Source organism: Sinohyriopsis cumingii, chromosome 5, assembly GCF_028554795.1.
Source record: "Sinohyriopsis cumingii isolate HCF-2022 chromosome 5, ASM2855479v2, whole genome shotgun sequence".
Classification (NCBI taxonomy): Eukaryota; Metazoa; Mollusca; class Bivalvia; order Unionida; family Unionidae; genus Sinohyriopsis; species Sinohyriopsis cumingii.
The window spans coordinates 81,323,427-81,350,847 of record NC_142965.1 but is presented as its reverse complement, the minus strand read 5'-3'; the positions used below and the strand labels follow the sequence as shown (position 1 = coordinate 81,350,847).

Below are 27,421 nucleotides of genomic sequence, written 5' to 3'. Positions count from 1 at the left end.
TTACATATATCTCAATCAGTTCAATATCAAAGCTGCAATTGTTTATGAAAACAAAATTACCTTATAACCTAACCTTGAACAAGTGTTAAATAAAACGTTGACATTGAAAGCCATTGTGCTGTTGGATGATACTTGAATAGGTAAATCCAAAACGACTTTAACCATTATTGGACATATTTGATTGAAAAAGTTTTTTTTTTTGTTTGTTTTACTTTGTTCAAGAAAACACTGGTAGACATACTGCATTCAAACGTTGATGCATCAAATTATAATTTGCAAAAAAATAAATTGCACAGACGTTTTTATGGCATAGTATACAGGTAAATAAAATATACAGGTAAAATCGACATGGTGCAGAAAGATACCTTTCCCTGGAATCCAACATTACATTATACCTGCACCTTTATCAATATGATCAATACCTTCAACAAGAAGTGAAACTGAAACAGAAACATTCTGAGAAAGGAAGGAATTTGTTGAAACCCTTAAGACTTTGGACTTTGCTATTTGATCAGACCCAAAATGTTTAACTCAGTGCTAGTGTACTACAGCCTTCTACTCAAGTGGAACACGACATACATGGAGCAGTAAGATTACAAGCGCAAGGTTTGGAATAAAGGATTGCTAAATACACTAACAGGTATGATCAGTGAGAGAGACATGAGGGGAAACAATCTGCATCTCTTGTGTGTTCCAATGTGACAGCTATGTGTGTGTACACACAATTCAAAGCTATAAATGGCCATTGGTTGGAAACAATTTTTCAGCATGCTAAATGACATGCCTTGTTTTGTATTTACTATACTTGCTTACAATTTGAGTTCAACTGCAATCAACACAGACCATACTCTGCTACGATGCACCAGTAGTTCATAGTTTACGTTACCTCAGTATCTGTAAACTGTATTGACACATATCTGCCAGTGTATTATACAACTGGAGATAATGGTTTTGCAGTCTGCAGTTGGGCTCGACTTATAGTCGGGTATGAACAGGATTTCAAAAATGTTTGTTTGATCATGCAATAAAAAGAATATAAATGCGTTGTATTGACATACTGATTTTTAACTCCAATGAAATGCATTAGCAATTTTATCTGGACTCGATCTGAAAGTTTAGATGACTCATATACCCACGCAATGACTCTAGATGCAAAGATAGATGCCTATCCCTATCCAAATTACAGTGTGTGCTATTTGTGTATCCCAAAATATCCTGTTTATACACCAGTACCACTCTGTAATTCCGATAGGAATTAACATCTATCTTTAAACCAGTCCAGGCATTATATTTTAATTGTTAATCATATTTCTCTTGTGATAGCATATATTTCTGGGCCCCTGGAGATGCCATGCTCCTCCAATAGCCACCTCACTCTGCGAGACTGATGTCAGTTATCCTGAAGTAACTACATTGTCATAGCAATACGATCGTACAAGTAAGATACTACAATAATACATATTTGTTTCTATTATGAACAAAATAAATGTTTCTTTAGCACCTGCTCTTTACCCCGACCCCATAAAAATCAATATTAGCATTATCTTCTTCTGACACCACTAACCTACATATTAATGTAATCAAAAATGAAAGTTATCAGCACTTTTTCTTTTTTTTATCACCACCCAATTCTCGGTTATATACATGCAGAATTAGAAAACTTCTTCGTCTTCTACTCACCCATGTAAAACATCATACAAAATACAATAATTCCATTTCCCTCAAGAGGTTTTCAGTGAAGTTCCAGGTACAAGAGAGTCCATATCACTAATGAATACAACTGAAACGATACACCTGTACCGCATATCGATATGATTCAATATATGCAGCCTGTAATATGATACATATCGATACACATATGAACTTGATTGTCTTTACATCTTTTGAAGGTAGATGGTGACTTTTCATGTATGTCAACATTCTTGGTTGCATTTCCAGTATGCAGACTACATATAGACATATAGATATCACATATTTATGTGCAATTCTCATTGATTAGAAGATATCAACAATACTTTCAAACTGACTACCTGTTGGTTGCAGTGAGTTTTATCCAGCTGTTTAGGCCATTTAATTGGTGGCTCTGTTTAACTGACTTTGTTTAGTTCCAACATGAATGATTTGAAAACATATTGTTAATAATTTTGTGTCGCAGTTACACTTGGAATACTATATAATGTTATCTTCAAAACAGAAGAAATAACGCAATTTCCTAGTGCAAAGAAAATCTCAGCTAGAACAAATCCGGTCATGGGAATAAGGTTAAATACCAACAAAACCAATTTTTATTTCCTGCAGATAAAAAACTCTACTGCATTTATATTGTTTGGTGAAGAAGGAAAACTATTGACTAGACCCAGTCCTATTCTACAATAGTTTTTAACTTACACAAGATGATAAACTTGAGTAGTTTGAAAACTGCTCCATCGCTCATTCTGTGCTAATTTCATGTATTCCATCAGCACCTACAGTCACCTTCAATATCTCTGCACAACAAAATGAAGTTCCAAATCTGTTTCTCAAGTACAATTTAACAAGAGATGATGACAGGATTTTATCTTGAGGGAGGCCTTCCCCTTTATCAAAGAACAAAGAAGGGGAGGAAGAAATGGTCATAGGGCAATATTTTTCAAAACTTTATTATCTGTCTCTCATTCTTCCTGATCAAATTTCTTACAGCTCTGCTGAAATCAACATCTTTGACAGGTGTCACTTCTAATTCTATAAGCATTAATCTGTTAATTAATTCTGAGCATACTCTGCTCATTTTCTTTGCATCAATAGTGTTATGTGCTTCTTTCTGAAGGGGCATATACACAGCTAGATTTGTCAGCTTGAATATGTTGGGAAACTGATCTTTGTGACTGTTATGTACAATTGTCCAGAGATCATATATATTATCTTTTGGATACATCAGCTACACAATAGGATTTTTCACTAACATAAACATCCTTTGCTAAATCAGTAGTTTACTGACTAATATGCCAAATGTTTTATCTGTTCCATAATGCTGTATAAGGGTAGTTAGTGCATACAGAGGTATTAAAACAAATATCTGTACTTCTTAATTTGATTTTTTACCCTTATTATATTCAATTTATCTTAACACTGATATGGATACGTGTATATGGTTTTGTTGCATTTGATCGTCATGGCGAATTCTATTAATTAAAAAAATGAAAATTGCACGATCCTTTTAAATTTTCTGTATTTTAATTAGACTCAATATTCTACCCTTTGTACATTTAATTTCGAAATGCCACTGAAAGGATCATGTCATCTATTTTTTGTCCATCCAGCATGTACATCTGACTCGTATTTAACACCTTTTCGGGCTCAAAATCACTCACTATTGTCTCCATTGACACTTTCCCAGCTCCAATAACCTGATATACTTGACAACGTTAAAAATTATTGCCATCATCACTATCATCAGCAAGTATTTGCCGAATGAAATCGTAATGAAACACTCCGGGAATCAGACATTTTGGGTTTTCTAGCTAGCCCGTATTTTAAACAAGCGTTTGTAAAACTTTCTTCATGAATGGTTAAATCTACGCCATATTTTGTATTCCTTGGTACGTTGTTCTAATCAAATTTAGTTTCACAAAAATCATGTGGTGCTTGAAGAACACAGATGTGGAACAGTTGCTACATGAAAAACTGATTTCTCGACAAGAACGGTTCAATAAAAATTGTATGCTTCGCCGAGCACATTTTCATATATGGGACTTTGAAAGAATTCGCGGGGAATGTTTGCATTTCATTGTTCTCCATGCACGCCGATTCGTACACATTTTGCACGATTTGCGCAGATACACCCTGACGGCATCTCCACTCAAGTACTTGACATATCTAATGACTTTCCAGCGAAGTCTCTCTGTTACTCTGCCAATGCTTCCTGTTTGTCACACAGAGAATAAAATACATTGATTTCAGATTTGTGGTTATTGTTTAACATTGACCGGAAAAGCAATAACCACAAATGAAAATTCAATGCAACATATAGAATTTATCACACCGGTAAAGTAGCTTTCAAATCGACGAAAGGAGTTAGGATAAAATTCAAAGTATTAACTTCACGTGAAAGTTGTTATTAAATGATGAGTCAAGTACTTCATTATCCATGTGGAACACATTTAGAATTTATAGTATATGCTACACATACTTCTGGGTTATCATAATTAACTTGAAATGGGGGGCGGGTGGCAGATTGAGAGCCATGTCACTTTGTGTTAACTTGTAGACGGCGAGTGGGTATTCTCAAATAAACTTTTTCATGTTTACTAATAAACATGAATGCCTGTGACTGTAAATGCTGTTTCAGATGGATTATAATTTTACAAAATAACAAGACATCTAACAATTATTCATGACTGCTGAAGATTAAAATAACATGTATATGGTAGGTATCGTTTTGTAACGATTATGCGTCTCTTGCAATGATATGTGTATGGTTTCAGCAAAAGTATCGATGCATCGATTTATCGATGAATCGTGTCATCCCTACCAATGAAAATATGACTAATGGGTACCCACCTGTTCATAATTACTCGGGCAATAAAATTAACAATAGAGTACCCAATTTAGTTCATGAAAATAAATGTTTCGAAGTTCAGATTAAACAACATTATATCTGGTGATGTCATGTGCGAACGAGACTCAAAATAATGAGTACAGTTCAAGGCACATGTCGTGTGACATTGACTTATAATAGACCTCCATCTACTGATCTTATATTTAGACCTCCATCTACTGATCTTATATTTTCGAATATCCGACCATTTGGTTATGTACTTCGAACATATTCTTTATTTTCCATTTAAAGTAATTACGCATGACACGTTTCAACGAAAACAGGTAGGTTTCTTGAATTTGAAACAATGTGTCACAGATTCATTATAGTTTCATACACACGTGAGTAGCAGACCAGTCTATACTGAAAACAAAATGGCAACATATATTAACTGAAATGGGCTTCATTGATGTGACTCGTGGAATGCTATATGACTAATAAATGTTAGAGGAGAGGGATTTGTTAACTTGAAGAACACGTTGCATCCGAAAAAGGACAAGATAATAGCGCTTTCAAATTTGAAATAGAAGTTCTATAGTGATGCAATACAGCTAATGCACAATTTGTGAACTTGACATTATGACCTTTCAGCGAAGGTTAAACATGTGATGTCGACTAGTTAATGTGAATGTCATGTAAAAAGAAATTATCATTTTGTTTTGTGTCTGTATTCTCATATTACCCCATGGAGTTAAACAATTTGTGACAAGAATTTTAACTAACTGCAGATCCAGGTAAGTGGTAAAAATCAATGTACGCTTTTCATACGGTTTTCTGTAATTATGGCATATATAATATAGATTACTCTTTTTATGCTCAGATTGCACTTTTTTGCCACTCATATTAGTAATACCATATTTGCCGGCCTCTAAGTCCATGCGGAGTATAAGTCGAATTCCCTAATTTTGTAAATTGTCCATCCTTCGTCCATATATAAGTCGATTTGGAGCATAAGACTAGGCCAGGTCAATGCCTTGGCTTCATTTTTAACGCTATATTAACTTCCGGTTTCATGAATGTTAATGGTATAACTGTATGTTATTCCATATTTCCAGCAATAGCGAAACTGCAACATGCTTGTTGCAGTTTTGTTTTGGAGAGAAAGAGAGAGAGAGAATTCAAGACAATTATAATCCGTATAGTGTAGTTACCTGACAGTTGTGATTTTACTCGTGTACAACGCTTCGCTATGTTCCATTATCAATTGACACAGCTGAATAAACATTCCATGCTTTATTTAATTATCATAGCCATTGCAACAAGATCCATATGGCTGTGCATGTTATGTACATGTCATTTAAAGGTCTGAAGCTTCAACTTGATTATTCCAGTTGAAACCATTCTGAGTGCAAGATTTAACAGATGAGATAAAACCAGTGAGGCTAACAATAGGGAAATGAGGCTATCGATAGGGAAATCAGAAATCTGAAAAAATTAAGCTATGAAATGCTGTATCAAATTTACAAAAATGAATAGTTTTATAATACATATTATTTAACATGTCAATTTTAATTGAAAACATATCCATGTTGTAATTCATTGTATTACCTGTAGTAGAACAGTTCCGCACTCTAATTAAGAAAATAATGATTAAGAGTTCAATTAATCATCTCCAATAACTGAAAATCCCTCAAAGTCTTCGTCTTCCGTATCGGAATGAAAAATGGTGACTATCTCAGGGCTCAGATCATTGGAAATGTTTTCATTATCGTCTGACGATTTATGATTAAGCAAAGCTATTTACAACCTGGGAATATGTTGCGCGCCGCATACGTCGCTTGTTGTGAAGCTGTGCTTGCCTGCCGTCATCCTATGTTCCCACAACTTCCGAAGCTCAACTCTGAAACATCTATTAACGGAAATATCTAATGGTTGTAATAACTTGTCATACCACCTGGAATGATGCCTAACGATGTATTCTTGGTTTCAATCTTCACCTTTGTCTCGGCACTGATGTTTGCACGCCTAGAATCCATAATGATGAGAGACTTCTTAGTGAGGGACAATCCGCCTACTTGATGTGCGAAGCATCTATCTAACCACTTCTCAATCATGTTATTGTCCATCCACCCTTTTTGATTTACTGCAATCATTATTCCACTGGGTAATTTCTCCTCTGGTTTTCTGTTAAAAATCAACATTGGTGGGAACTTTCCGGCACTGGCAGAACATGAAAGAACTTCAGTGAAGTTTGAATTCGCATGACCTGTTGTCCTAATAGTAACACTGTTAGATCCTTTAAGCTCAACTGTTCCGTTCATTGGAATGTCGAAGGTTAAGGGTACTTCGTCCATTTGTGTCACCTTAGTCATTTCCAAATTGTCATTCTTAATCTTGCCTTGCTCATACTCAAGGAAATTGTTCAATTTTTCCAGAAAGTCTGCTGGTAGTTTCTGTGCCATAGAAGTGGGTTGTCTTATACTAAGGCCCCTTCTTTGCATGAACCTAAAATATAATGACGTACTGTCACTGAAACTTTCAATTCCTAATTCAGTTGCGACTTCCTTTACCTTCAGTCTGAGGTCAACAGAGTTCTTTTCACGACACGCGGCGCGTGGTGTGAAGACATATTTTTCTAATTTATCTTCAATATTATTCCATCTGCTTTGCAGCCACAATTTGCTTTCTTTTTTTGTTTGTTTTTTGTTGTTGGTTTTTATTTTTGTAGCACATAATACAATCTTAGCTTTACGCGAATCCCATACACATTTTTCACTTACACCATACGTCCTGTGAGCAGCTGATTCCCAACTTTACAACTTCCAGCTTAAAAACCGCTGTGTAAGACTTGCGTGATTTGATGGGAGGCATTGTGAGATAAGTTGTTTGATTTGTACAGGGATATTTATATGAATGATCATGACTGAAAAGATTGGTCATTACAAATGTACCAGCACTATAGCAATGAAAACAATGCACAGGGCTAAATTCATTATTTGCATCCAGAGAAGGGAGCGGACATCATTTCCTGTGGTCCTTAATCCATTTGATATTAAAAACCGGTAGAGTAATTGATGCGGATTAATGATAAAGAACAATGGGGTACCGGCAGTACGTTAACTAGTATCGGTAGACAAAGCCAATATCAGGGTTTAAACACTTGCTTTAACTGGCTTTGATTGTTTTTGGAAACCAAACACCAATTTATCAACTACCGAAACGACAGCTGGCTAAGAATGAATATAGGTGACATGTTGACATTACAGTTTGCTTTAAACTGAAATACAAAACTAAAACGGGTAACTGGTGATCTATGAGTAGTCTATCTATATATCTGAGTTTTAGTTTAGTGTAAACCATATTTATTTGAAAAACTTTCTCAAATTCAATTCAAACATATGCTTTGATATGATTTTCAGTAGAAAGCATAATCTACGCTATTTTATAAATAATCACAGAACGCTCGCGTTCGTATGGATTACATTCCTTTGTAGGATCAATTATATCAATGCATAAGCTATACTGGCAATCGCTTGCATGTGTCAAACAGTATACTGGAAAATCAAATATCAATGAACCAGTGGATGAAATGTGATCAGGAATAATGAGGTATGGTTAAAAAGGATGAATAAAACAAAATTATTTCATATATTTTTTTAGGAACAAACAATATGATATGAGTATAGACCGTAAGTGTGATATGCTGCCGTGTGGTGAAATTTTTCTCGGTATCTGTTGTCTTTTATTTCATGTTCGAAAAATAAGAAGAAAAGAACATGCAGAATACAACCTAAATAATGACAAAACTTAAAAATATAAAAGAAGTCATATTAGTTTATGACAATTTATTGACCTTGTAATTAAACAAGAATCGGTACTTCTATGTGACCTCTTTTCGATCATGCAGATAATAGAGCAATTTTAATAGCATACCGGGTACCGTAAACCATATATAAATCGATGCAATTTCAATGACAAAATCCATATATAGGACGATTCGGAGTATAAGACGAAAACCTGGCTTTCAAGTCAAAAGTATCGACTTATAGGCCGGAAAATACAGTAACTACGCATATACCTCATTGGGAGTTGACATGTATGAACTTACAACAAACCAGTTCAGGTTCAGATTTAATATAATTTCCCTTTAATCGATTACCCGTGTAGCAGATCATTAGGATCTACGTGTCCCTGGATAACTTTTTCTAAACTTTTGACATTTTTAAATATGACCACTGACCTCCAATACTTTTCCCTGAAACTGCCTTCAGGATTTGAAACCATTCTTGTTATCAGTCTAAGTGAAGCATACTAGATATAATGACCCTTGCCCAGTTGGAGATGGAATTCAGGTTACAAATGAAACAGCGGCATATGCAAACAGACCAATGGATATGACCAATCACATTTCAACACCTGATTTTTTTATATCTATAATAATATACCCATATCATAATTTTCATACACTATATGTAACGACCATGTCACTGCACTATCCTGAAGTTTTGTCTATTAAAGACAATCGTATATGGACACTTAAATGTTTGAAACTCTTCTAATGACATCACTCTTTTCCTTGCCTTGTGTAAGAGCCTCTTTTTGCCTGCAGAAGTGTTAATATAAAGATGTGAAATATTAAGAACTTTGGCGTTATTATAGTTTACAATGTGACCATTGATTATTTCAAAACCTCATATAATTCTGGTTATTACTTACTTTTAGGTCCACAAAAGATGAAAATCTCAGAGCTGATATTCAATGGAGGGAAACAGAAAGTAAATGTAAAATGGGGCAAATTTCATCCCCAACACCTTTACCTGGTATGGATAGAACAGAGTGTGACCACAAATATATATCAGCATTGGATCATAGACATTGGCTGCACAACTGCAATACCATTACAATTTAACTCCCATCCCTGTGTCTACAATTTGACAGTGTGTGGCCTAAATAGTGTGAAGGCTGCGTCAGAAGTGTACTATGAAGTGTGCGGGACGGGCAAATTAACACTCTCTGGTAAATTGTAACTCTGATTTTCAGTAACACCCCGGGTTACCTTCTCACTGATTCTTGGAAAACGAAATTGGTGATAGAACGAAAATTCTTTGGGACTGAAAAATAAGTATTTTTTAGTTACATAAGTTTCTATCACTGATTCTAGTTCACTCCACCAATTGAATAATAAGGGGGGGGGGCAGCCTTTTGACCAAAGAATCTGGGTATTTGCTTTGGACCTAAAGCTGATATGTTTCAATTTGGATGTGTTTAAATTTCACATGCAAATGTAAAAATGTGAAACTAGGTACCCTTCAATAATGTTATAGTCGGGGACCATATTTGCTGAATGAATCATGTACGAAACCTCAGTACTGAGAGTATGATAACAAAAATTGCATGAAAGCGTGTACTCATGTCCATAGTGGGTGGGGGTGAATAAAGAGAGAAAGCAAAGCAGACAAAACATATTGTAATAATTTCAAGACTGAGACTGACACATGCAGAGATGAACATGCCATGAATTTTCTAAGTACTTGGGAGGTCCCGACATCTACCTCCAGAGGGGGGAAACAGAGTGGTCAATGCCAAATGGGAGCTGATGGGTGCCAACATCATTATATAGTGGTATATTCATACCTAAGTGAAGATGAGCATGTAATGTCCTTATATCACTTCTTTAACAACAAATATAAAAAGTATATGCATACCCACTTTAGTGTGCGGAGCGAACCACTGTACTTTTGGTCAATTTACTATTTCTGTGTCATCAGTTTGTGATAAGTCTTCAGTTTCCGTCCGAACATGAGGGCTTGTCTCTTGCTCTATAGCATGGACCATAGCAGATGATCTTACGATCAAGAAATCGATTATCTTCCATTTCGACATTCATAAAACCAGCTGCTTGTTATGCTCTATGCAATTCTGTTATGGCTGATCAATGGACCAGTTTGTTATACCCTTCTAAGAGACAACTAAATCTGAACCCATGGATAATTTAGTTTCTGTAAAAACCACAGCAAATCTAAATCAAACAGATGCTTGTATTCAAACACTAAATCTACCTTAGTACAGCTTGATTGAAATCACCAGCAAAATGGATGACGAAAAGATGCGATCTGTCACACCTTTGTTTTTAATTTTTGTCTCTAAAAATGGTGCGCATTGCACACAACAAATTAAATGGATCACAAATCGAAGTGATCTGTGAAACATTTCCATATTCGTTTTGAGAAGTTGTGTGAATAATGGTCTTTGTTGCATGAAACCTGCAATCCTACTGTCTGGCAGCATATCTGGCGCGAGGGATGAAAACAACATGAATCACTGTTGTGTAAGAATATTAATTGTGATCTATAAACCACATGTTTTTGAAATTTATTTGAATTATTGTTTTCTGTTAGTCAGTTTTATTTCTTGAATAGTGTCTGGGAATAAGGGACATTTAAGTCAAAATGCCAAAATGATATGACTACATTATATCCAAGATTCCATTTTACAGGAGTGCTCTACAGCTGGGTTGCCCTATATATCATTTGTACATATTATACAAAAATGATTGAGCACCCTATGGTATATTAGTTTTTATATCAGTAACGTACTGAGTTATCTTCACTGAAGTCATTCTTGTACCCATCTTAGTAAATAATATGGGGACTCTAATGATTCCTCTGTGTGGATGTGGTGTCTGTATATAAAAAGAAATTAGTTTACGTAATGTTTGATGGAATTTAATGAAAATGTTTAAGAGTATTGAAACAATGAAAACATTATTAAACTCAAGTGATTTTACATTTACAACGACATGCCCTGCGCTTTCAAAACTTTTTAAACTAGAAACTCGAGCTCAGAAAACCACCAACCTGATGTCACTGAAATTCAGTAGCCAAGGAGGGTGATATGAGTTACGAAAATACACAAAGTTACATGAGTATTACTTGATTCTAACTAGACTTCGATCTTGAACTGTTTGTGCAAAAAAAAGTTTGAAGAATACAGGGCATGTAGTACTGCAATCACAACTAGGCCAATATACTATGTGACTGGTTGAATAATTGAACTGATCCTCCGTAGAAAATCATTAACATACCAGTGTGGTATATCCAGTAAAACATTCAAGTACATTTGCAGTAGCACAGATGAAGCAGATATGATTGTTCTAAATAATAAGTTTACATGCAACAAAACTATGAATGCAATATATAATGAGAAATCTTTAAACTACAAAATTTTCAAGAATTTGACATCCTTGAAAGTGTTTATTCAATTTGAAATTTTCATATTTATCTATTTTATTCCATTTCTGCAAGTGTACATTTAAAAACATATTTGTGACCAGAATGTCTAAGTTGCAAAAAATAAATCATACAATCTCCCCATATACAGTATACTAAGCGAAGACACAATAATAGGTCTTTTTATGAAATAAAATTTGGCTATCAATTTTATATACACACAGTATACTAAGCAAAAGCACAATCATAGGTCTTTTTATGTAATAAAATTTTGCTACCGATAGATAGATAGGTAGATATATAGATAGATAGATGTGTTGTGATGTGATTTGGATTTTTAACGTAGCTTTAAAAAAAATTCAGTCATATCGCTACGATGTCTGCAATGTGGCAGTTTATAGTGATGTCTAGCACTGGGGCATCATGCCGCAGAGATGTAGCATCATGTCCCACCCAGCCACATTATCCTGACACCAGGCCGACCAGTCCTAGGAATAACCTCTTAATGCTTATCGCCAAGCGAGGTAGCTGTTAGTTCCATTTTTGTAAGTTTTTGGTATCGAACCCACAACCTCCCGCATCCGAGGCGGACACTCGAACCACAAGGCCACCGGAGCGGTCAGACGATAGATAGATAGATAGATAGATAGATAGATAGATAGATAACAGCTTCGGTGACCAAGTGGTTAGCGCGTCCGCCTCGGATACGATAGGTCGTGGGTTCTATCCCCAGCCGAGTCATACCAAAGACTTACAAAACTGGTATGTCTGCGGCATGATGTCTCAGTGCTAGACATCACTATAAACTGTCACACTGCAGGCTTCGTAGGGATATGACTGAAAATTTGTTAAAGCTACGTTAAAAAAACAAATCACACACACACAGAGATAGATAGATAGATAGAGAGATTTCTATGATACATGTTTAGATGCAAGTGAATCAATGGAAGCAGATCTAGAACTGAAGGACACACTTTGGGAAGAAGATACAGATGAACAAATTAGCACAAAGGTTGGTATATTTATCCAATCTCTAACTGCTTTCTACCACAAAGTATAATGTCCAATTTAGAAAGCCAGTATTTAACAGTGTGATGTCCATACATCGAATTTATCATGTCAGTACAGAATACGATCGATACAATGTCAATACAGTTGATTTACCATTTCAGTACAGTATGCAATCTGTTCGACGTCAATACATCAACTTTATCATGTCAGTAGAGTATACGATTTATAGGCCATTTGTATTAGTTATACAATAGCTGTTGCCGTGGGTTTAACACGATTTTTAGCACACGATAGGCTATACAAGGAAGCTATTTTAACTGGTGGAGGAACAAACCAGGAACACAACGGTATGAAAAGCAACTGGCAAGCTTTCTCACATATCCACATTTTCCAAACCAGAGTCTCCAACCAACATGGACTGTGGTAAGATGGATCAGATCAGTAAAGGCAAGCGCTTTAGACCACTAGGCCACCTGAATAATGACAGCTTAATATTATTAAGTACAACTGAGCTCACTTAAAACAAATTGAAAGGGACAAGATATACTGTTCATCAATACTAAATAATCAATACAAGGGTACGTTATCATCAGACGCAAAACAGTATTTCACAACACAAGAAAATTAGCTGAAACAAACTTAAACCGCTTTGTTATGGAAATTATGGAATATGACAAACAATAGCTATCAACAATAACCCTTAACGTGCAGAACATTAGACATAATTGATCCAAGTGGAAAATATAAAGTACAATTGCTCCACATCAATGCATGAAGTACAAGTATATTAATTTCTGAAGCTATTGCCACCATTTTAATGCAGATGTGCCCGAAAGACATATAAGAAAGGACACCTGGCTGGACGAAGCGATAAACTGACACAATGATGGTGAATCAAATGATTCTTATGCTGGTGTTAATGGGTCATGCTGCATTTTTCTTATACAAGTTTCAGTTTTCTAGGAATGTGTCCATCAAAGACTAGTGCAGAATCAAACTGATGCATGTATACGTGCATTCTGTACAAACCATGAAGACTTGTATGCTGGTATGCATATCTATGCGATGTCAATCTAAGTTGCAATCGGAATCTTAAATTATGCATCATGATTCTTAATATTTTTATACTGACACAGTCTGCATTAACTGCAACTGCTACTGAATATCCTTGCAGTGTTCAACAGATTTGTAACGGAAGCAACTTGTGATAGCACTACAATAACCAGTTCAATTACATGTACAAGCAGTAGATTTTTACACCTCTCTTTTAGAAATCCACATCCATAGGTTTAATAATTTGTCAGGTACCATATATTAAAATGGTATAGTAGTATAAATATCCGACAAAACTAGAAAACACTTATCATCACTGTAGGATTAGTGGCATTCCACAAAAGAAACAAGAGTCTTCCAAAGTACTGATGCTCTGCTGTCCCAAACACGTTTACAAAAATTCAAGATATGATGATTTCCTTTTTAGCTGATCCGCAATGAAACCATCTACAATATTCTTTAACAATATGATGTTCTAACTAGCTACTGTGGTAACCATACTGGATGTGAGACCAACACACATTTTCATTTACGACCAACTAGACACCATTCGAAGAAATCTGGTGAAAACCTCTTGCCAATATACCCATCCATTCAGAAGAATATTTTCAATATGTTCATTGTGACAGTCATTGTGGATATCTGGGTGGTATTCCTCGTTTAGGTCCAATAAGATATCATAAGACATCTGTTGCTGAAAACCCTATATCAATATGACTTTCAATTTAGGAGGAGTAATGACATGATTTTCAAGATGGCCACAATGGTTATCATATCTGAGGTCGGTTTGACACCAACCAGATTTCATAATTAGCCTTGTGGTGAAAGCCCATGGCAATACGACTTTGCACGTAAGAAAGACAAAGTAAAAATATTTTTAAGATGGCTGCCATGGTGACCATATTGGATGTCAGATTGGTATATATTGTTTTTTCTCAGACCAACTAGACATTATAAAAAGTCTTCCAGTGAAATTACCTTGCTGATTTGAATTTCCATTCAGGAATAGCAGTAGCCAAATTTGCAAGATGGTTGCTTTGGTGGCCATATTGGATGTGAGATCAGAACCAATTTCATTTAAAATCCAAACAGATATAATAAAAAGTAATTTAGTGTAAACCATATGTTGATATGATCATACAATGTGGAGGAATAGTTATACCAGCTGGATTTACAAGAGGTACAATTTTTAGTTGGTACCAACTAAACATCACACATCGTCTAGTGAAATCTTCATATTGATATGACTTTTCGTTTTGAGAAGTGATAAAAAGATAGTGGCCGTATTGGAAGTACAACGGTACCATTTTCGTTTAGCTCTAGCTACACATCAGAAGAAGTCTTCTGGTGAAAGCCCAGCGTCAATATCACTTTCCGTTCATCAGAAGAAACAATAATAAGATTTTCAAGACTGCTGCAGTGGGACTTTTCACTGAAAATCCCATGTTGATATGACCATTTATCCAGGTTAAGTTGCAATAATATTTTTTACAAGAGAGAGTGTGTGCGTGTGTGTGTGTGTGTGTGTGTGTGTGTGTGTGTGTGTGTGTGTTTGCAAACTTTCATCGCATTCCTCCAAGTAGTTTAGGAGTAGAAGCAAGAACAGACTTGCGTTACGAGACAAATGGATGTTGAGTCAACAAACCATTCCACAAGCCCATCTGGTTTATGACCAGTAGAGCTAAGTCTATTTATGTTTATGCTGAAAGATGATGCGGAATAAAACACATGGCTTAAAGTTATCCTACACACGCCAAAGACGAAAAGAATATCCCAGATTTAAATAGACTGACTGGTCTACTTCTGCTCTTTGCCACTAAAAGTTGTAAAACGTTTTATTTTTCCAAACCGAACAATAAACTAAGCCTTAAAGCTTAAAGCCATTCTCCCACAAAAAGCCATTCTCCCACATAAAGCCATTCTTCCACATAAAGCCATCCTTCCACTTAAAGCCATTCTTATACTTTTCATGTTAGTAATGTGCTATGTATAATTGCCGTTTTTACTAAATGCTGCATAGAGGCCGATGGTGAGTTTGTGCGTGAGAATTCGAAACTCAGTTCCACTAAACTTCCTTCATAAACTAGGTCACTGTTTAATACCATGTCAAAAACAGTTAACTCTAATCATGTCAGTGTAAATTTTAAGATGTCAGCAGGAGATTTAAGCAATAACAAATACTCTCTTTCAGAAGTCATTTTTGCTGAAAATCAACCACACCCTGCCATCAACTCATATGCTCCATGATCTACCAAAACAAGACCCGAATCAATTCTATCTGATCAAAGTTCACCAGGAGTTGCCACGGAAAGATCTATTGTTTTTACATCCAGCATCTAATGGCAATTATTACACATTTCCAGTGAATTTTGTTCCTGCCAGTGACTATAGAGTGGCAGTTTTTGTAACAAATAGTATACACCCTGGAATAATGAGAAAATGTTGGGCTTTTGAAACGTGTTCCACATCAAGGCCACTTAATTTTAGAGCATGTAAGTACAAATTGTGAGGAAACATAAGTCATGCCACATAAAGAGACTAGTGTGACATTGACTGGTGATTTATTGTTGTTGATTATTAGTAAACATTAATATGATATACCGCTACCTCAGTAACTCATGCACACTGGGATCCAAAAAACATAGACTGCACTATTAGTGAAGGACCTCAACAACAAAAAAGGGATCATATTCCGTCCGCAAATAGAGAAATCTGCAGGGGTGGGGTAGAGAGCAACTGGGCTGTTTAATGACTAAATTCTCCTTTTATTATTGCATTGGAAGTAATTGTCAAAAAGTGCTTTTTAGAATGCATGTGTTCGTTTTACTGTATGAACTATCTTTATTTTCAATATGCCGTGTCTCGCAAAGGTAATTAACATTTTTCCACCTGGTTTCAACAACCTTCATGTGTATGCAAAAACATTGTGTATTATTTCAAAGCATTCTGTTGTTGTTGATAAGTTTGGGTCTGTGCAACAAAAGAGAGAACCACATTACATCAAACTAGATTAGTTATTGATTCAAACCAAACATGATTCCTTTTTTAAAGAAAAAAACAAGGGACATTTATTTCGTGGATAAAAAAAAAACATCAACATCAAAACTCATTTCTTTTTTCTGCTAGTAAAATACTGATGCCGAGATTTCATTGCAAGTAATAATAAAATTTCTTCTCATACCTATGGAAATTTCTGAATGATAATTCTGGAATTTTAAGTTGTTATGCAAGCTCTCAAACTCGCTTTTCCACGATGAACTGTATCACTCCAACAAAGCTTATAATTTCACCAAGTACTCATTTTACTTAGTTGTCAGGCTATATTCGATTACATTTGTGAAATAGTAGCCTAATGTACGATGACTGAATTATATTTCCAACACAAGAATAGTTATAACAGTATTCGAGTGATCAATTCAAAAATAGTTGACCTGACACTTGACCAGGGTCGATAACTCGTAACGCGAGAAGATTTTACACGCCTTTTTAGTTTTCTTTCATTCCATCCCCTCTATGTATCATATTTAGCACGATAACATAAAGCAGGTTAGTTTTTAATTCAGTACAATAATACAACAAATACTTATGTCAATCAGGTATCAAGACAGGGTTAGCACTTAATTAGGGTCTTGCAGAAATGCTTGCGGACATAACTATTATGGTAGATGAACACTGCGTTTATAATGATTACACATGAACTGAACATAAATATAGAATCTAAGTGCTGCCTTCAATAGGCATTAGTGACATTATCATTTATCGAAATATTGTTGAATATTCTTATTTACGGTTTCCTAAGAATGTTGTTTGGAAAGACAATTTAACAAAATGTATGACTTCTTAAAAGAAGACGAGAATTTCATAATGTTGATTCAAATTTCCAGGTCCTATCTACCATTTTAACATTTCAGTTACCAATTTTCATCAAGATTTTCTTCAAGTTCAACAAATAAGGGTAAATCTTTTGATATTTTCTAGTTTTAAAAAAATGGGATCCAAAACTGACCTCGCATTACAGACAGGTTTGCGAGTTATCAGGTAGCAGGTTATTGAGGGAGTGGTGTAATCGCTTCCTGTAATCAGTATATGAATTAATAAATGCATCATATGCCAGACATGATACGCCCATTTTTATTAATTTTGGAGATGGTGATTAAAACTCTGTGTGTATGTGTGTATATATATATGTGTGTGTGTGTGTGTGTGTGTGTGTGTGTGTGTGCAAGTTTTAATCTAGGGTAATGGTGAGGAATTTGCTCACATAAATATATTCCTGCCTCACCAACAAGCCATGCATACAACATGATGGAGACCAGTTTAAAGCTTAAAAAGGGGCATAACTCTATGATAATAGTGCAATGACTGGTCGACATGCACATTTGCTGCTTAGGAACATATGATGTGGTAGGTGTTGCAGTAATCCATAAAAAGCTGGAAAAGTGTAGTTACAATACAGTATTAACTTGATAACTTGCATCCAGTTGTAAGTCAAGAAAGGGAAATAACTCAAAAAAAATCATGAAAGATGAAACATTTGTCAATATGTGCTTCTTTACAAGATACACTTCTTAAGACTCCAATCGACCATGCCTCCATCAATAGTATCATACAAGCAGTATGATTTGTCGATATGCACAACGTCAGAAGATTACAATAATATTGTTCAATTTTTCACAGCAATCCATTCACACTGCTGGACTAGTTGCAATCACAAGATTTTTTCTCAAAGCATTCAAGACAAATTGGCAATAACTCTTTCGAAAAATGCAGGACGGTAATTTGTCAATAAAAACAGACAGGGTATGGCAATATTGATCTAGCTTTTTAAAAAACCGTAGGGATATACAGAAAATAATTACTGACCGTGATATCATTATTTGTTATAACTTGAGTCCAACTGCGTATATGGTTGACCTTTGTGTGCCATTGCAAAAAGCACCAAACAAATCGGGCTCTATTTGTTTGTTGATGTTCTACTCATTATGCAAAACAAAGTGCATAGACCCATATCCAGGGTTAGAAGTGAAATTAAATTTTCAAATTTGAGGTTTATTTTAGTTTATTTTCAAAGGCTTCAACATTTTTTAAGAGAGTCAAGACACAAAGCAGTTACAAGATTGTTAATAATTTTATAAAATATGCTTATGAGTTTGTTTCTAAATAAAGTAAAAATAGAGATAAAGTGAAAATTCATATATAATTAAAAATAAATACCTGTAAGTGCAATTTCCACTGACATATCCTCCTGCACACTGCCCAGCAAATAATCCAATGAAGAAATTTAAACATTTAGTTGTTAACCAGTGTCATATTTAGGTCTCCTGTTTTGAAAACCAACTTATAGTATTTTAACACAATCCCGTTTGTTTGTACTCACGTACCGATTTTCAAAACAGAAGGCTATCAAGACTATTTTTAAAAAATGCACAAAACTTAGTCATTCCTTTCACTGATCTCATAATTTATAAGTTCTAACCTGGTTGTTGCCAAATGGTTCCAAACAGTGTCAAACAGTGTCAACTAGTTGGTATTTCGGCTCCAATGGAATTTCTTTAGCAACATGGTAACCATAATTGTTCAGGCTAGTAAATAATGACAGCAGACGACACAGTTTTTATTGAAATTGACAATTCCAGAAACTATAAATAGACATTGAGCAGTCTGCTTGTTCAAATGGGAGCTTTTGTTTGCATTAAAATGCCATTTGGCAGTGCATCTTCTGGTTTGTATTTCATGCCCGATTCCCTTAATTCAAAATACAATTTCAATTAAAATTTTCAATATTTGTCTAAAGAACTGTTGCTCTTTCTAGCAATGTTGACAACAATATGCCATTTTGGATTTATCAAATGAAATAATAAAATGGTCATATGTCTTTAACTTGTACAATTCACATACTTACTCGACCACTAGGCCAGTTGAACAAAATAAAATATGCAAAAGATCATTTGTGGTGATGTTGGGGTAGAGCTTTTCTTATTTTTATTTTAAATTAGGTGTTGTTGTCTTTTTCAATTACGTTTCCTTCAGTGTATGTGGAGGCTCCTCTTAAGTTTTTACACTCAAAATGAAATTTGAGGTTTTTTGAGGTGTTTGAGGTCTACTGAGGACCCTGCAGACCTGCCAACACAAATATGAGTCTGTGCAATTTGCGTTTGAACTTTCCTTATATACAATACATAATTGAATACCACTTCAACCAATATTATTGATGCAACTACAAGGGCAACAAAATTGGAATAATCAGATTTACCAATGAATGTAGTCACATATAGAAATGGTTCCGGTACATTTAGCCTCTATCCAATTAATATAAACGGGAATGAAATAAAACCACACCCATCATTTTTTAATTCGAGCTCAAGAAGGAAAATCTAGATCTTTTCCGTTCCTGTAAAACAGTTCTTCCCCTGTAACGACTGTACTGATTTTATTTCTGTCTTGTTGAAACCGAATATTTAAGACTGAGATCCTGCGTACTATCTTCTGTTTTCAGATATGACTATAAAAGAAGTAACCGAGTTACGGAACAAGGGTGAATCTTATGCAAGACAACAAAATCCCAATTTTACTGAAATCAATTATTTGTACAGAAACAAGTGGTATAGCTATTACTATGACGTCTTATACAACAACATGGGAATAATGCCTTGCCAGTATAAGGACAATAGTGGGGACAGGGCTTCTACACTCCACCGAAATGTAAAAGGGCTTTTCTTCGGTGCAAACATTGACTTTAAAACCCGTGCTCCGCCGAATGCTTCTTTTTTTGGTCCGATGCGACTAAATGTACCAGCGATTCACTTTCTAAGCCACTACAATAACCTGTACTTTGCTGATTTTTACTGCCATTATACAAATCATAAAGCAATGTTAGTCGTCACTCACAAGGGAAAACATCCAGACCAATGGTGTAATTGCAGACTGGTTAAGCTTAATCGGTTTAGGAATCCTTTTCTCTTTCGTACACTTGGTGGGAAGGTTTATATCACTACCGGGATCATCGTGGAGGTGTTCTATACTGACAGCATTGATGTTGGATTTCTCCTACAGTATGGAGGTGCCTTCTTCACCTGTGTCAGACCAATTGGTCCTATTCGCGGCTTAGTACATGGGATTCCCAAAAATTCAAACTGTGATATTTGCAAACTGGATCATCGAAAAACCAAAGACAAGCAGGATCAAGAAAGAATTCAGAACAGCAGCACATGAACTGTGAATCAACTATCAGCTTCAGTAAGCTGAACACCAAATGTCAATCAGATAGCAGTTTCAGCTGTCCTCGCAAAATAAGCAAACACCTTAGGAAATCTCTTCATGATATTAAGAGAATGTACAATTTAATCATAACATGCCTTATGATAGGTAGTTTCTTAGAGGATACAAATAATTTTATTATATAATACTTACCTTCTGTGAGGGAGGGGGTAACAATAATATTAATTACAAAATACTTATTTGCTACTGCTACATTGCTAAGCCCCCAGTCTAAGATCAGGATTCCCTCCTCCAATTAGTAATTATTGGGCCAGAAAGAAAAGAATATGATCCCAGTCCGATTCATTTAGTCAAACCCAACACACAGAACATCTTCCTCTTGTTACTTGGACAGAGACTACATGATATCCGAGTGATGCTGGAGAGTGGAATCTTTGCAATAGTAACAGGTAAGCATTACGTAATCAAAATAATGTTTACCCTCCCCCGCAAAACAATATGCATTAATTGATACTACTGCTGAATGTACTCGTGAGGTAGGTGGTTGACCTAGAATTAAAAACTGGTGTAAGAAAAATGTACCTACCCTTATAGTAGGAGTATGTCCCATTATAATCAGGCAGATGCTTTGGCCACAACATGTTATTGACAATAATTATCCAAATTTAAACAGATCAATTAGCCATGAAAGGAAATGCAGGCCGTAATGGCTGAAACAAAACATTCTCTTTCTTCGAAAAGGAAAAGAAGATATTAGTAACTGCAGTTTAAAGATAGATAGAATCAATACATTTCTACTGCACCGATTACAGACGATTCTCTACCTGGCATCATAAACTTTGTGATTAAATAGCCTCTAAACCTGGGTGATGAAGCTGGCTACCTTGCTTGAAAGTTTCTCTTGCCGGATCAGATGTTTCAGATAACCCAAGTATTAACATGGCGAATCTGTTGATTAATGTGTAAGAGAGACCCCTTAAACTGTAACACAAGGTCCCTTTTATATGGTAATCTCCTGGCAGTCAACCTTTCCAGTCAGGGCCATGTTGTCCTCACAGAATGGTATGTGTATCAGTTGGTAGCAGAGGCACTTTTTGAACAGTGGGGGTTGGGGAGCAGTAGTGGACCTGTTTGCCTAGAGACCGAGCAACTAGCTCCCTCTTTATGTCTATCTATTGTCAGACCGGAGGGCCTGGATGGTGAACATGTTGAGGTTGAAGTGGCATTGTATGTAGGCTTATGTCTTCCCACCTATCAAAAGAATTCTGCATTTTCTTCACCAAGTCAGATTCTTTGTGTCTCATCTCATCCTGATAGCCCCCCCACCCCGACCACAATACTCCTTGTTAGGTGAGTTGCTCAACTCATTGGTAGACAAGCCCAGGATATTCCTTTACCCAGAATATGGCAGACTCTGAGAATGATCTCCAAGACTGCCCATTGCTGACAGTTCCAAACGTCGAGAAAAAAGGAACATATGTTCCACCTGGATACTGGAGGTACACTACAACTAACGAGTGGTCTGAGATGATCATAACACAATGATGCCTTATGAGACTGACACTCAGGTAGGGGTAGAAACAGTGCCTGCTTTCTAGGCTGTTGACATGAAGAGTCATTTCTTTCTTAGACCACAGTCCCTAGGGAACTACCCCTCCAAATCTGATTTCTCAGCGTACAGAAGGGAAAGAGGTTGAAGGATGTACATCAGGACTCCAGCTAAACTATTGCAACAATCTAGCCACCAACTCAAGTAGTACAGTCTCCATATATTTGATCAAGCTTCTGAAAAGAGAGCTAGCTTGACACCTACATGGATGTTGGGAAGAAGAAGACATTGCAGGAGAGGATGTGGTTTGAATACTTCTTCTCTTGGTCTCTATGACCACCTTATCTACGGATAGATGGGTGGAAGGTAATTTTGAAGTGGTACTGCTTGTGTGGCTGTTGAAATTTAAAAAACTAGTTAGGAGTTTCTATTGATTTGTCAAAGTGGATATTCCTCTAAGTCTCTGCCAGGACCAGTGATGTTGATCCTTCAAATCGTGTGATGTCACTGAAGGGGATAGGACATATGATGAGTGTCTCCATTATCAGCAATGTAGCTCTCAGCAGGTTGTTGTTGTGGTCCAACAAAAACTTGAAATTATCCAAAGTAGCATCTCTATAAAGGTGGAGAAGCTCTGTGTTGAGTGCCACAAACATCAGTGCATGCCTTGACGTTTTAGCTGCAACGAACACCCTATAGATGCTTAATAAAGATTCCTCTTTCAATAAACTGAAGGAGACATCAGAGAATCGGCAATTCCTCTTTCAACAGACTGAGCGTGGCATCAGAGAATCAGCATCGAGACTAATGTAACTAGAGCTGAAGCTTTCAGTTCCAACGCCTCTGAAGATTTGCCCCAGGTCCCCCCAGCCAATATCCCCACCTGAGAAGTGCACAAATCGGGGGTGGGGTGGGTCGGGTGTAAGGAGCCAAGCAGTAGAATGTACCTGATAACTTGATGTGGAAACAAGATGCCTACGTGTAGAATAGGTTAATGATTATTGTCCCCAGATGGTTTATTAAAACGGAGTGTCCAACTGATTGAAAAGCATTGTCTTGTGACCAGTGAACATCACTTAAAGCCTGGTCAAAGACTGGCCTAATGATGAAGATCTGACAGAGGAATATCTCTTTAGAGAACTAGAGCCAACATCAAATCGATTTGACACAATGGCATTGCTCATACCTGCCTCACTCTTATCCGGTACCAGCACATTTCTTTCCTTGGGAGGGACTAAGGATCTATCGCTAATAGGAAATAACAGCATCAATTCTAATGTTAGTGATTCAAGGCCTTTATGCAATATCCAAACAACAGACAGCACTCCTGATCCTTACTGAACCTGTTGTTTTCCCTAAGACAGAAATTGGCCTAGACACCTCTTAAAAACAGTGGTCATCTTCCTTTCTCTGTAAGTGTGACAGCTTAGAAGCAAGTCCAACACCACGTCTTTCCACAGACAACAATTAGGGCAACAATTGATATGTGTACACTTTATATATACCATTAACAGGTGAAACTAGTGTCACGTGAGACCTTATGTGTTCACATTTATCCAAACCTTGTGAGCTAAAAGAGAAAAAACAGTCATGCAAATGTGTGTGTGTGTATTTGTGTGTGATTTGGATTTTTAACATAGCTTTAACAATTTTTCAGTCATATCCCTGTGATGTCTGCAGTGTGGCAGTTTATAGTGATGTCTAACACTGGGGCATCATACCGCAAACATGTAGCATTCTGTCCCACCAAGTCACATGAACCTGACACCAGTCCAACCAGTCATAAATCTAACCTGTTAATGCTGAGCACCTAGTGAGGCAACTGCTAGAACCATTTGTATAAGTCTTTGGTATGATTCAGTCGGGATTCGACCCCGTGACCTCCCGAATCCAAGATGGATGCTCGAACTACTCCACCAGCTTGGACATCATGAAAATGATTTGAACATGGATTAAAAACAAGTAGGACATCCCTACCCTGACACAGGTCATTAGAAGTTTTAAAATCTTACACCCTCTAATTTCAACGAAACAGGACACAGATACAGATAAACAAACCAAGGTCAGAAGAGAATATAACTAAACCAATGTAAAAAGGATATGTTTGGTAAAAAAATACCTAACATTAACAACAAGACTGAATTTTGTTCAGCATCCTGACGGAAATGTATAAGAACGAAAATCCAAGGAAAAAGAGGAAGATATTCCGAATGTTAGCTATGGCTAATGAATTCATACGGGATCATGTTCTTTTTCTTTCCTGGCCCTCAGATTGTTAAATGGTGGAAACAATATTTATATTATACTAAGGGCATAACATCCATGAAAAGGGTAGTAATGCAATACAAGCAAGTATTGTATTTGCACTAATTAAAGAAATAATTCGGGCACATACATACAGCAATACCATTGTTTGGTGTTTCGTGGATAGAAGCTTTCTTGGCAATCAGGTTGCTGGTGTGCACAAACAATATCTATCTAGTTTTTAAGAAAGACACAGTGAATTAGTTCCCAATGTTGTATAAAAAGCATTTTATATGCATTATAGTTTCTTTGTTTTTTTTATATATATTTTTATTTCTTGTATTATCTACATCTTTAAATTAAATATTACTCAATGAAATCCCCAATGTACATTATTTCACTGAAATTGATGCATCCGGTATTCTAAAATTAATTTTAAAAGCCAAAATGCCACTGTTACATGCAAATTGTCATACATGATAAATTATCTGAACTATACTGAATCTTCAAAGATATTTTTCCTAAACATCTTTGGGTCCCATTAGAAACCCCACCTGATCATAAATATTTATCCCGAGTGTTATTTTTATCTAATGCACACCTTTACGTCTCATATCTACTTAAAAATAGTGGGCCTGCCGCTCATCATACTATCTCAGTTCAATTTGTCCCCATGTGCAAATGTTGTTGTTATTAGATTAGTCACTAATGTAATTTGTCAAATGTATCACTACTTTTGGAGCATTCCACAAAAATATGGAATTATGAGCCACTTCGGTGACTGAATTAAGGGGTGGCACCTCTCAATTCTAAATTGAATATTTGAATGATGTTTAAACACAAAATCTGGATTGTCAGATAGCTTTTATTAGCAAATCATTTCTTTTCCTCCACACTTTAGTAAGACTAAAAAAATGGTAAAATATATGAAAAATGGCAGCATTGGGCTTTAAGATTAAGATTATTTTCCATGGAGGATAATCGTTTTCAAATCAAAAATCAATTCCTAATGGACCTGATAAGTTACTTCCCTTGCTTTAGTATGCAAACTGCTATTTTAACCTACAAAGTGGTAGCAAAGTCAGCCAATCAGATTCAAGATTGCCTCATAAATATGCATGGCTCTTGTACATTATCTAACCTATTCAAGCTATTTATGATATTAACTCATATTCCAAGTTTGATGAAAATCAGATCAGACCTATCGCTCCCTGGATAACAAGCTCAGCCAACCAGATGAAAGATCATCTAAATAACCTGCATGGTTCAAGTTTATTATTAAACACGTGCGAAATATGATTGATATAAGCATAACTTCCAAGTCTGATGAAAATTGGAACAGAAATGCAGTCTAAAGAGTGGTAACAAAACAGCGAAAAAATGCATGATCACCTCATTAGTATGTATGTATAGTCATGCATTATCGAAATTGTTTGAGACCTTAATGATATAAACATATATATTAAAACTGGGATAAAAATACAGCCTCCAGATCGATGCAAATGTTAACCAAACAAAGGTTTACCTCATTAAGATGTACATATGTCACTCATTCTCAAACTCATCCAAACTTTGATGAAATAAACCCATATTTCAAGTGTGTCTAAAAACATAGAAAACATTGTCTCCTAAATGGCAACAAACAATTACTGATGAACTGATGGTTACTGTACAAATGCACTCGGGGCCGGACCATAAGCCTTGTGGCCTGTGGAGCTAATGAAAAAGACCATAACGCTACCTATGGAAAGTCTCTGTGAGAAGAAAAGTCATGAATTACCATGTATCGAATTGGAAACATAAGTAATACCAAACAAGTGATCTACCATCTAAGCTCCAGATCCTAGCATGTGTCGTTTTACCAGTGAAATGAAAACATGATGAGTGACTGTAGAATGAATACATATTGTTATGTATTTTTAATTTGTATCTGTTTGTTGGCGTTCTTAATGATTACACAGTCAAACCCGATTATGTCGGGGATGTCAAAAGCATAACCTGGTCCTGAAATATCTAGGTTCATCAAAACCGGTATTCGATTTTAAAGATGTCCTTGGCCTTCATTACCTGTCTCTTACTCTTACGTTTAATGTAACACTTCCGACAAAAAGGTCGTAGTTTTAATATCTATTATTGCTTTTTTTGTATACAGTTTCACATTGGTAAAACAAAGTGTTGTAATTTCATAACTTTTTAGACAGAATTCAGACTATAGTACTATATAGCAGACAATACAAAAAGAACAATGTTGTTAATAAAGTATTCATGTGTGTGTACATGTGTGTGTTCTCTTTAATAAAGGTAAAATACGTACTCTATTTTCTCTTTTAATTCCGCAGTCAATGTATATTTTGCAATGAAAATATAATAGTTTTGTTGTTCCTCAGTAAATAAAATAACCTTACCTTACGAAGATTTTTTTTAAGAATATGATCTAAACCTGACCACCCCTATGTAAACAAAATAGTTTTGCTTGTGTCTTAGCCGAAGGGAAAGAAACGGGATATACATCTACCTACTACTGCCATGAATCCAACTACATATCTACATATATTATTTAATGGAAATTGATGCACTGTAATGTGTCACCATAATCAAATT

The 27,421-nt window shown here is 35.8% G+C and overlaps 1 protein-coding gene across 2 annotated transcripts; it reads left to right on the top strand.

Moving 5' to 3' along the window:
- The first annotated feature begins 504 nt into the window (after positions 1–504).
- On the top strand, positions 505–27,053 carry LOC149799610 (phytanoyl-CoA hydroxylase-interacting protein-like). Of its 2 annotated transcripts, XM_089958947.1 has the most exons (6): positions 505–640; positions 1,324–1,438; positions 9,239–9,532; positions 12,675–12,757; positions 16,001–16,301; positions 20,306–27,053. In XM_089958947.1, exons 3-6 carry the CDS (start codon positions 9,250–9,252, stop codon positions 21,019–21,021), a joined length of 1,383 nt encoding a protein of 460 aa, XP_089815073.1. In that variant the 5' UTR covers positions 505–640; positions 1,324–1,438; positions 9,239–9,249; the 3' UTR covers positions 21,022–27,053. The 2 variants fall into 2 exon arrangements, with proteins under 2 accessions (XP_089815073.1, XP_089815072.1); XM_089958946.1 differs by lacking the exon at positions 1,324–1,438.
- The last annotated feature ends 368 nt before the right edge of the window (positions 27,054–27,421 follow it).

What these genes read in the sequence shown, in the direction of transcription:
- LOC149799610 (XM_089958946.1), top strand. Translation starts at nt 9,250, where the DNA reads ATGAAAATCTCAGAGCTGATATTCAATGGAGGGAAACAGAAAGTAAAT. An exon ending in GGGCAAATTAACACTCTCTG is followed by an intron (nt 9,533 to 12,674) that starts GTAAATTGTAAC and finishes ATACATGTTTAG; the next exon opens with ATGCAAGTGAATCAATGGAA. An exon ending in GCCACTTAATTTTAGAGCAT is followed by an intron (nt 16,302 to 20,305) that starts GTAAGTACAAAT and finishes TTCTGTTTTCAG; the next exon opens with ATATGACTATAAAAGAAGTA.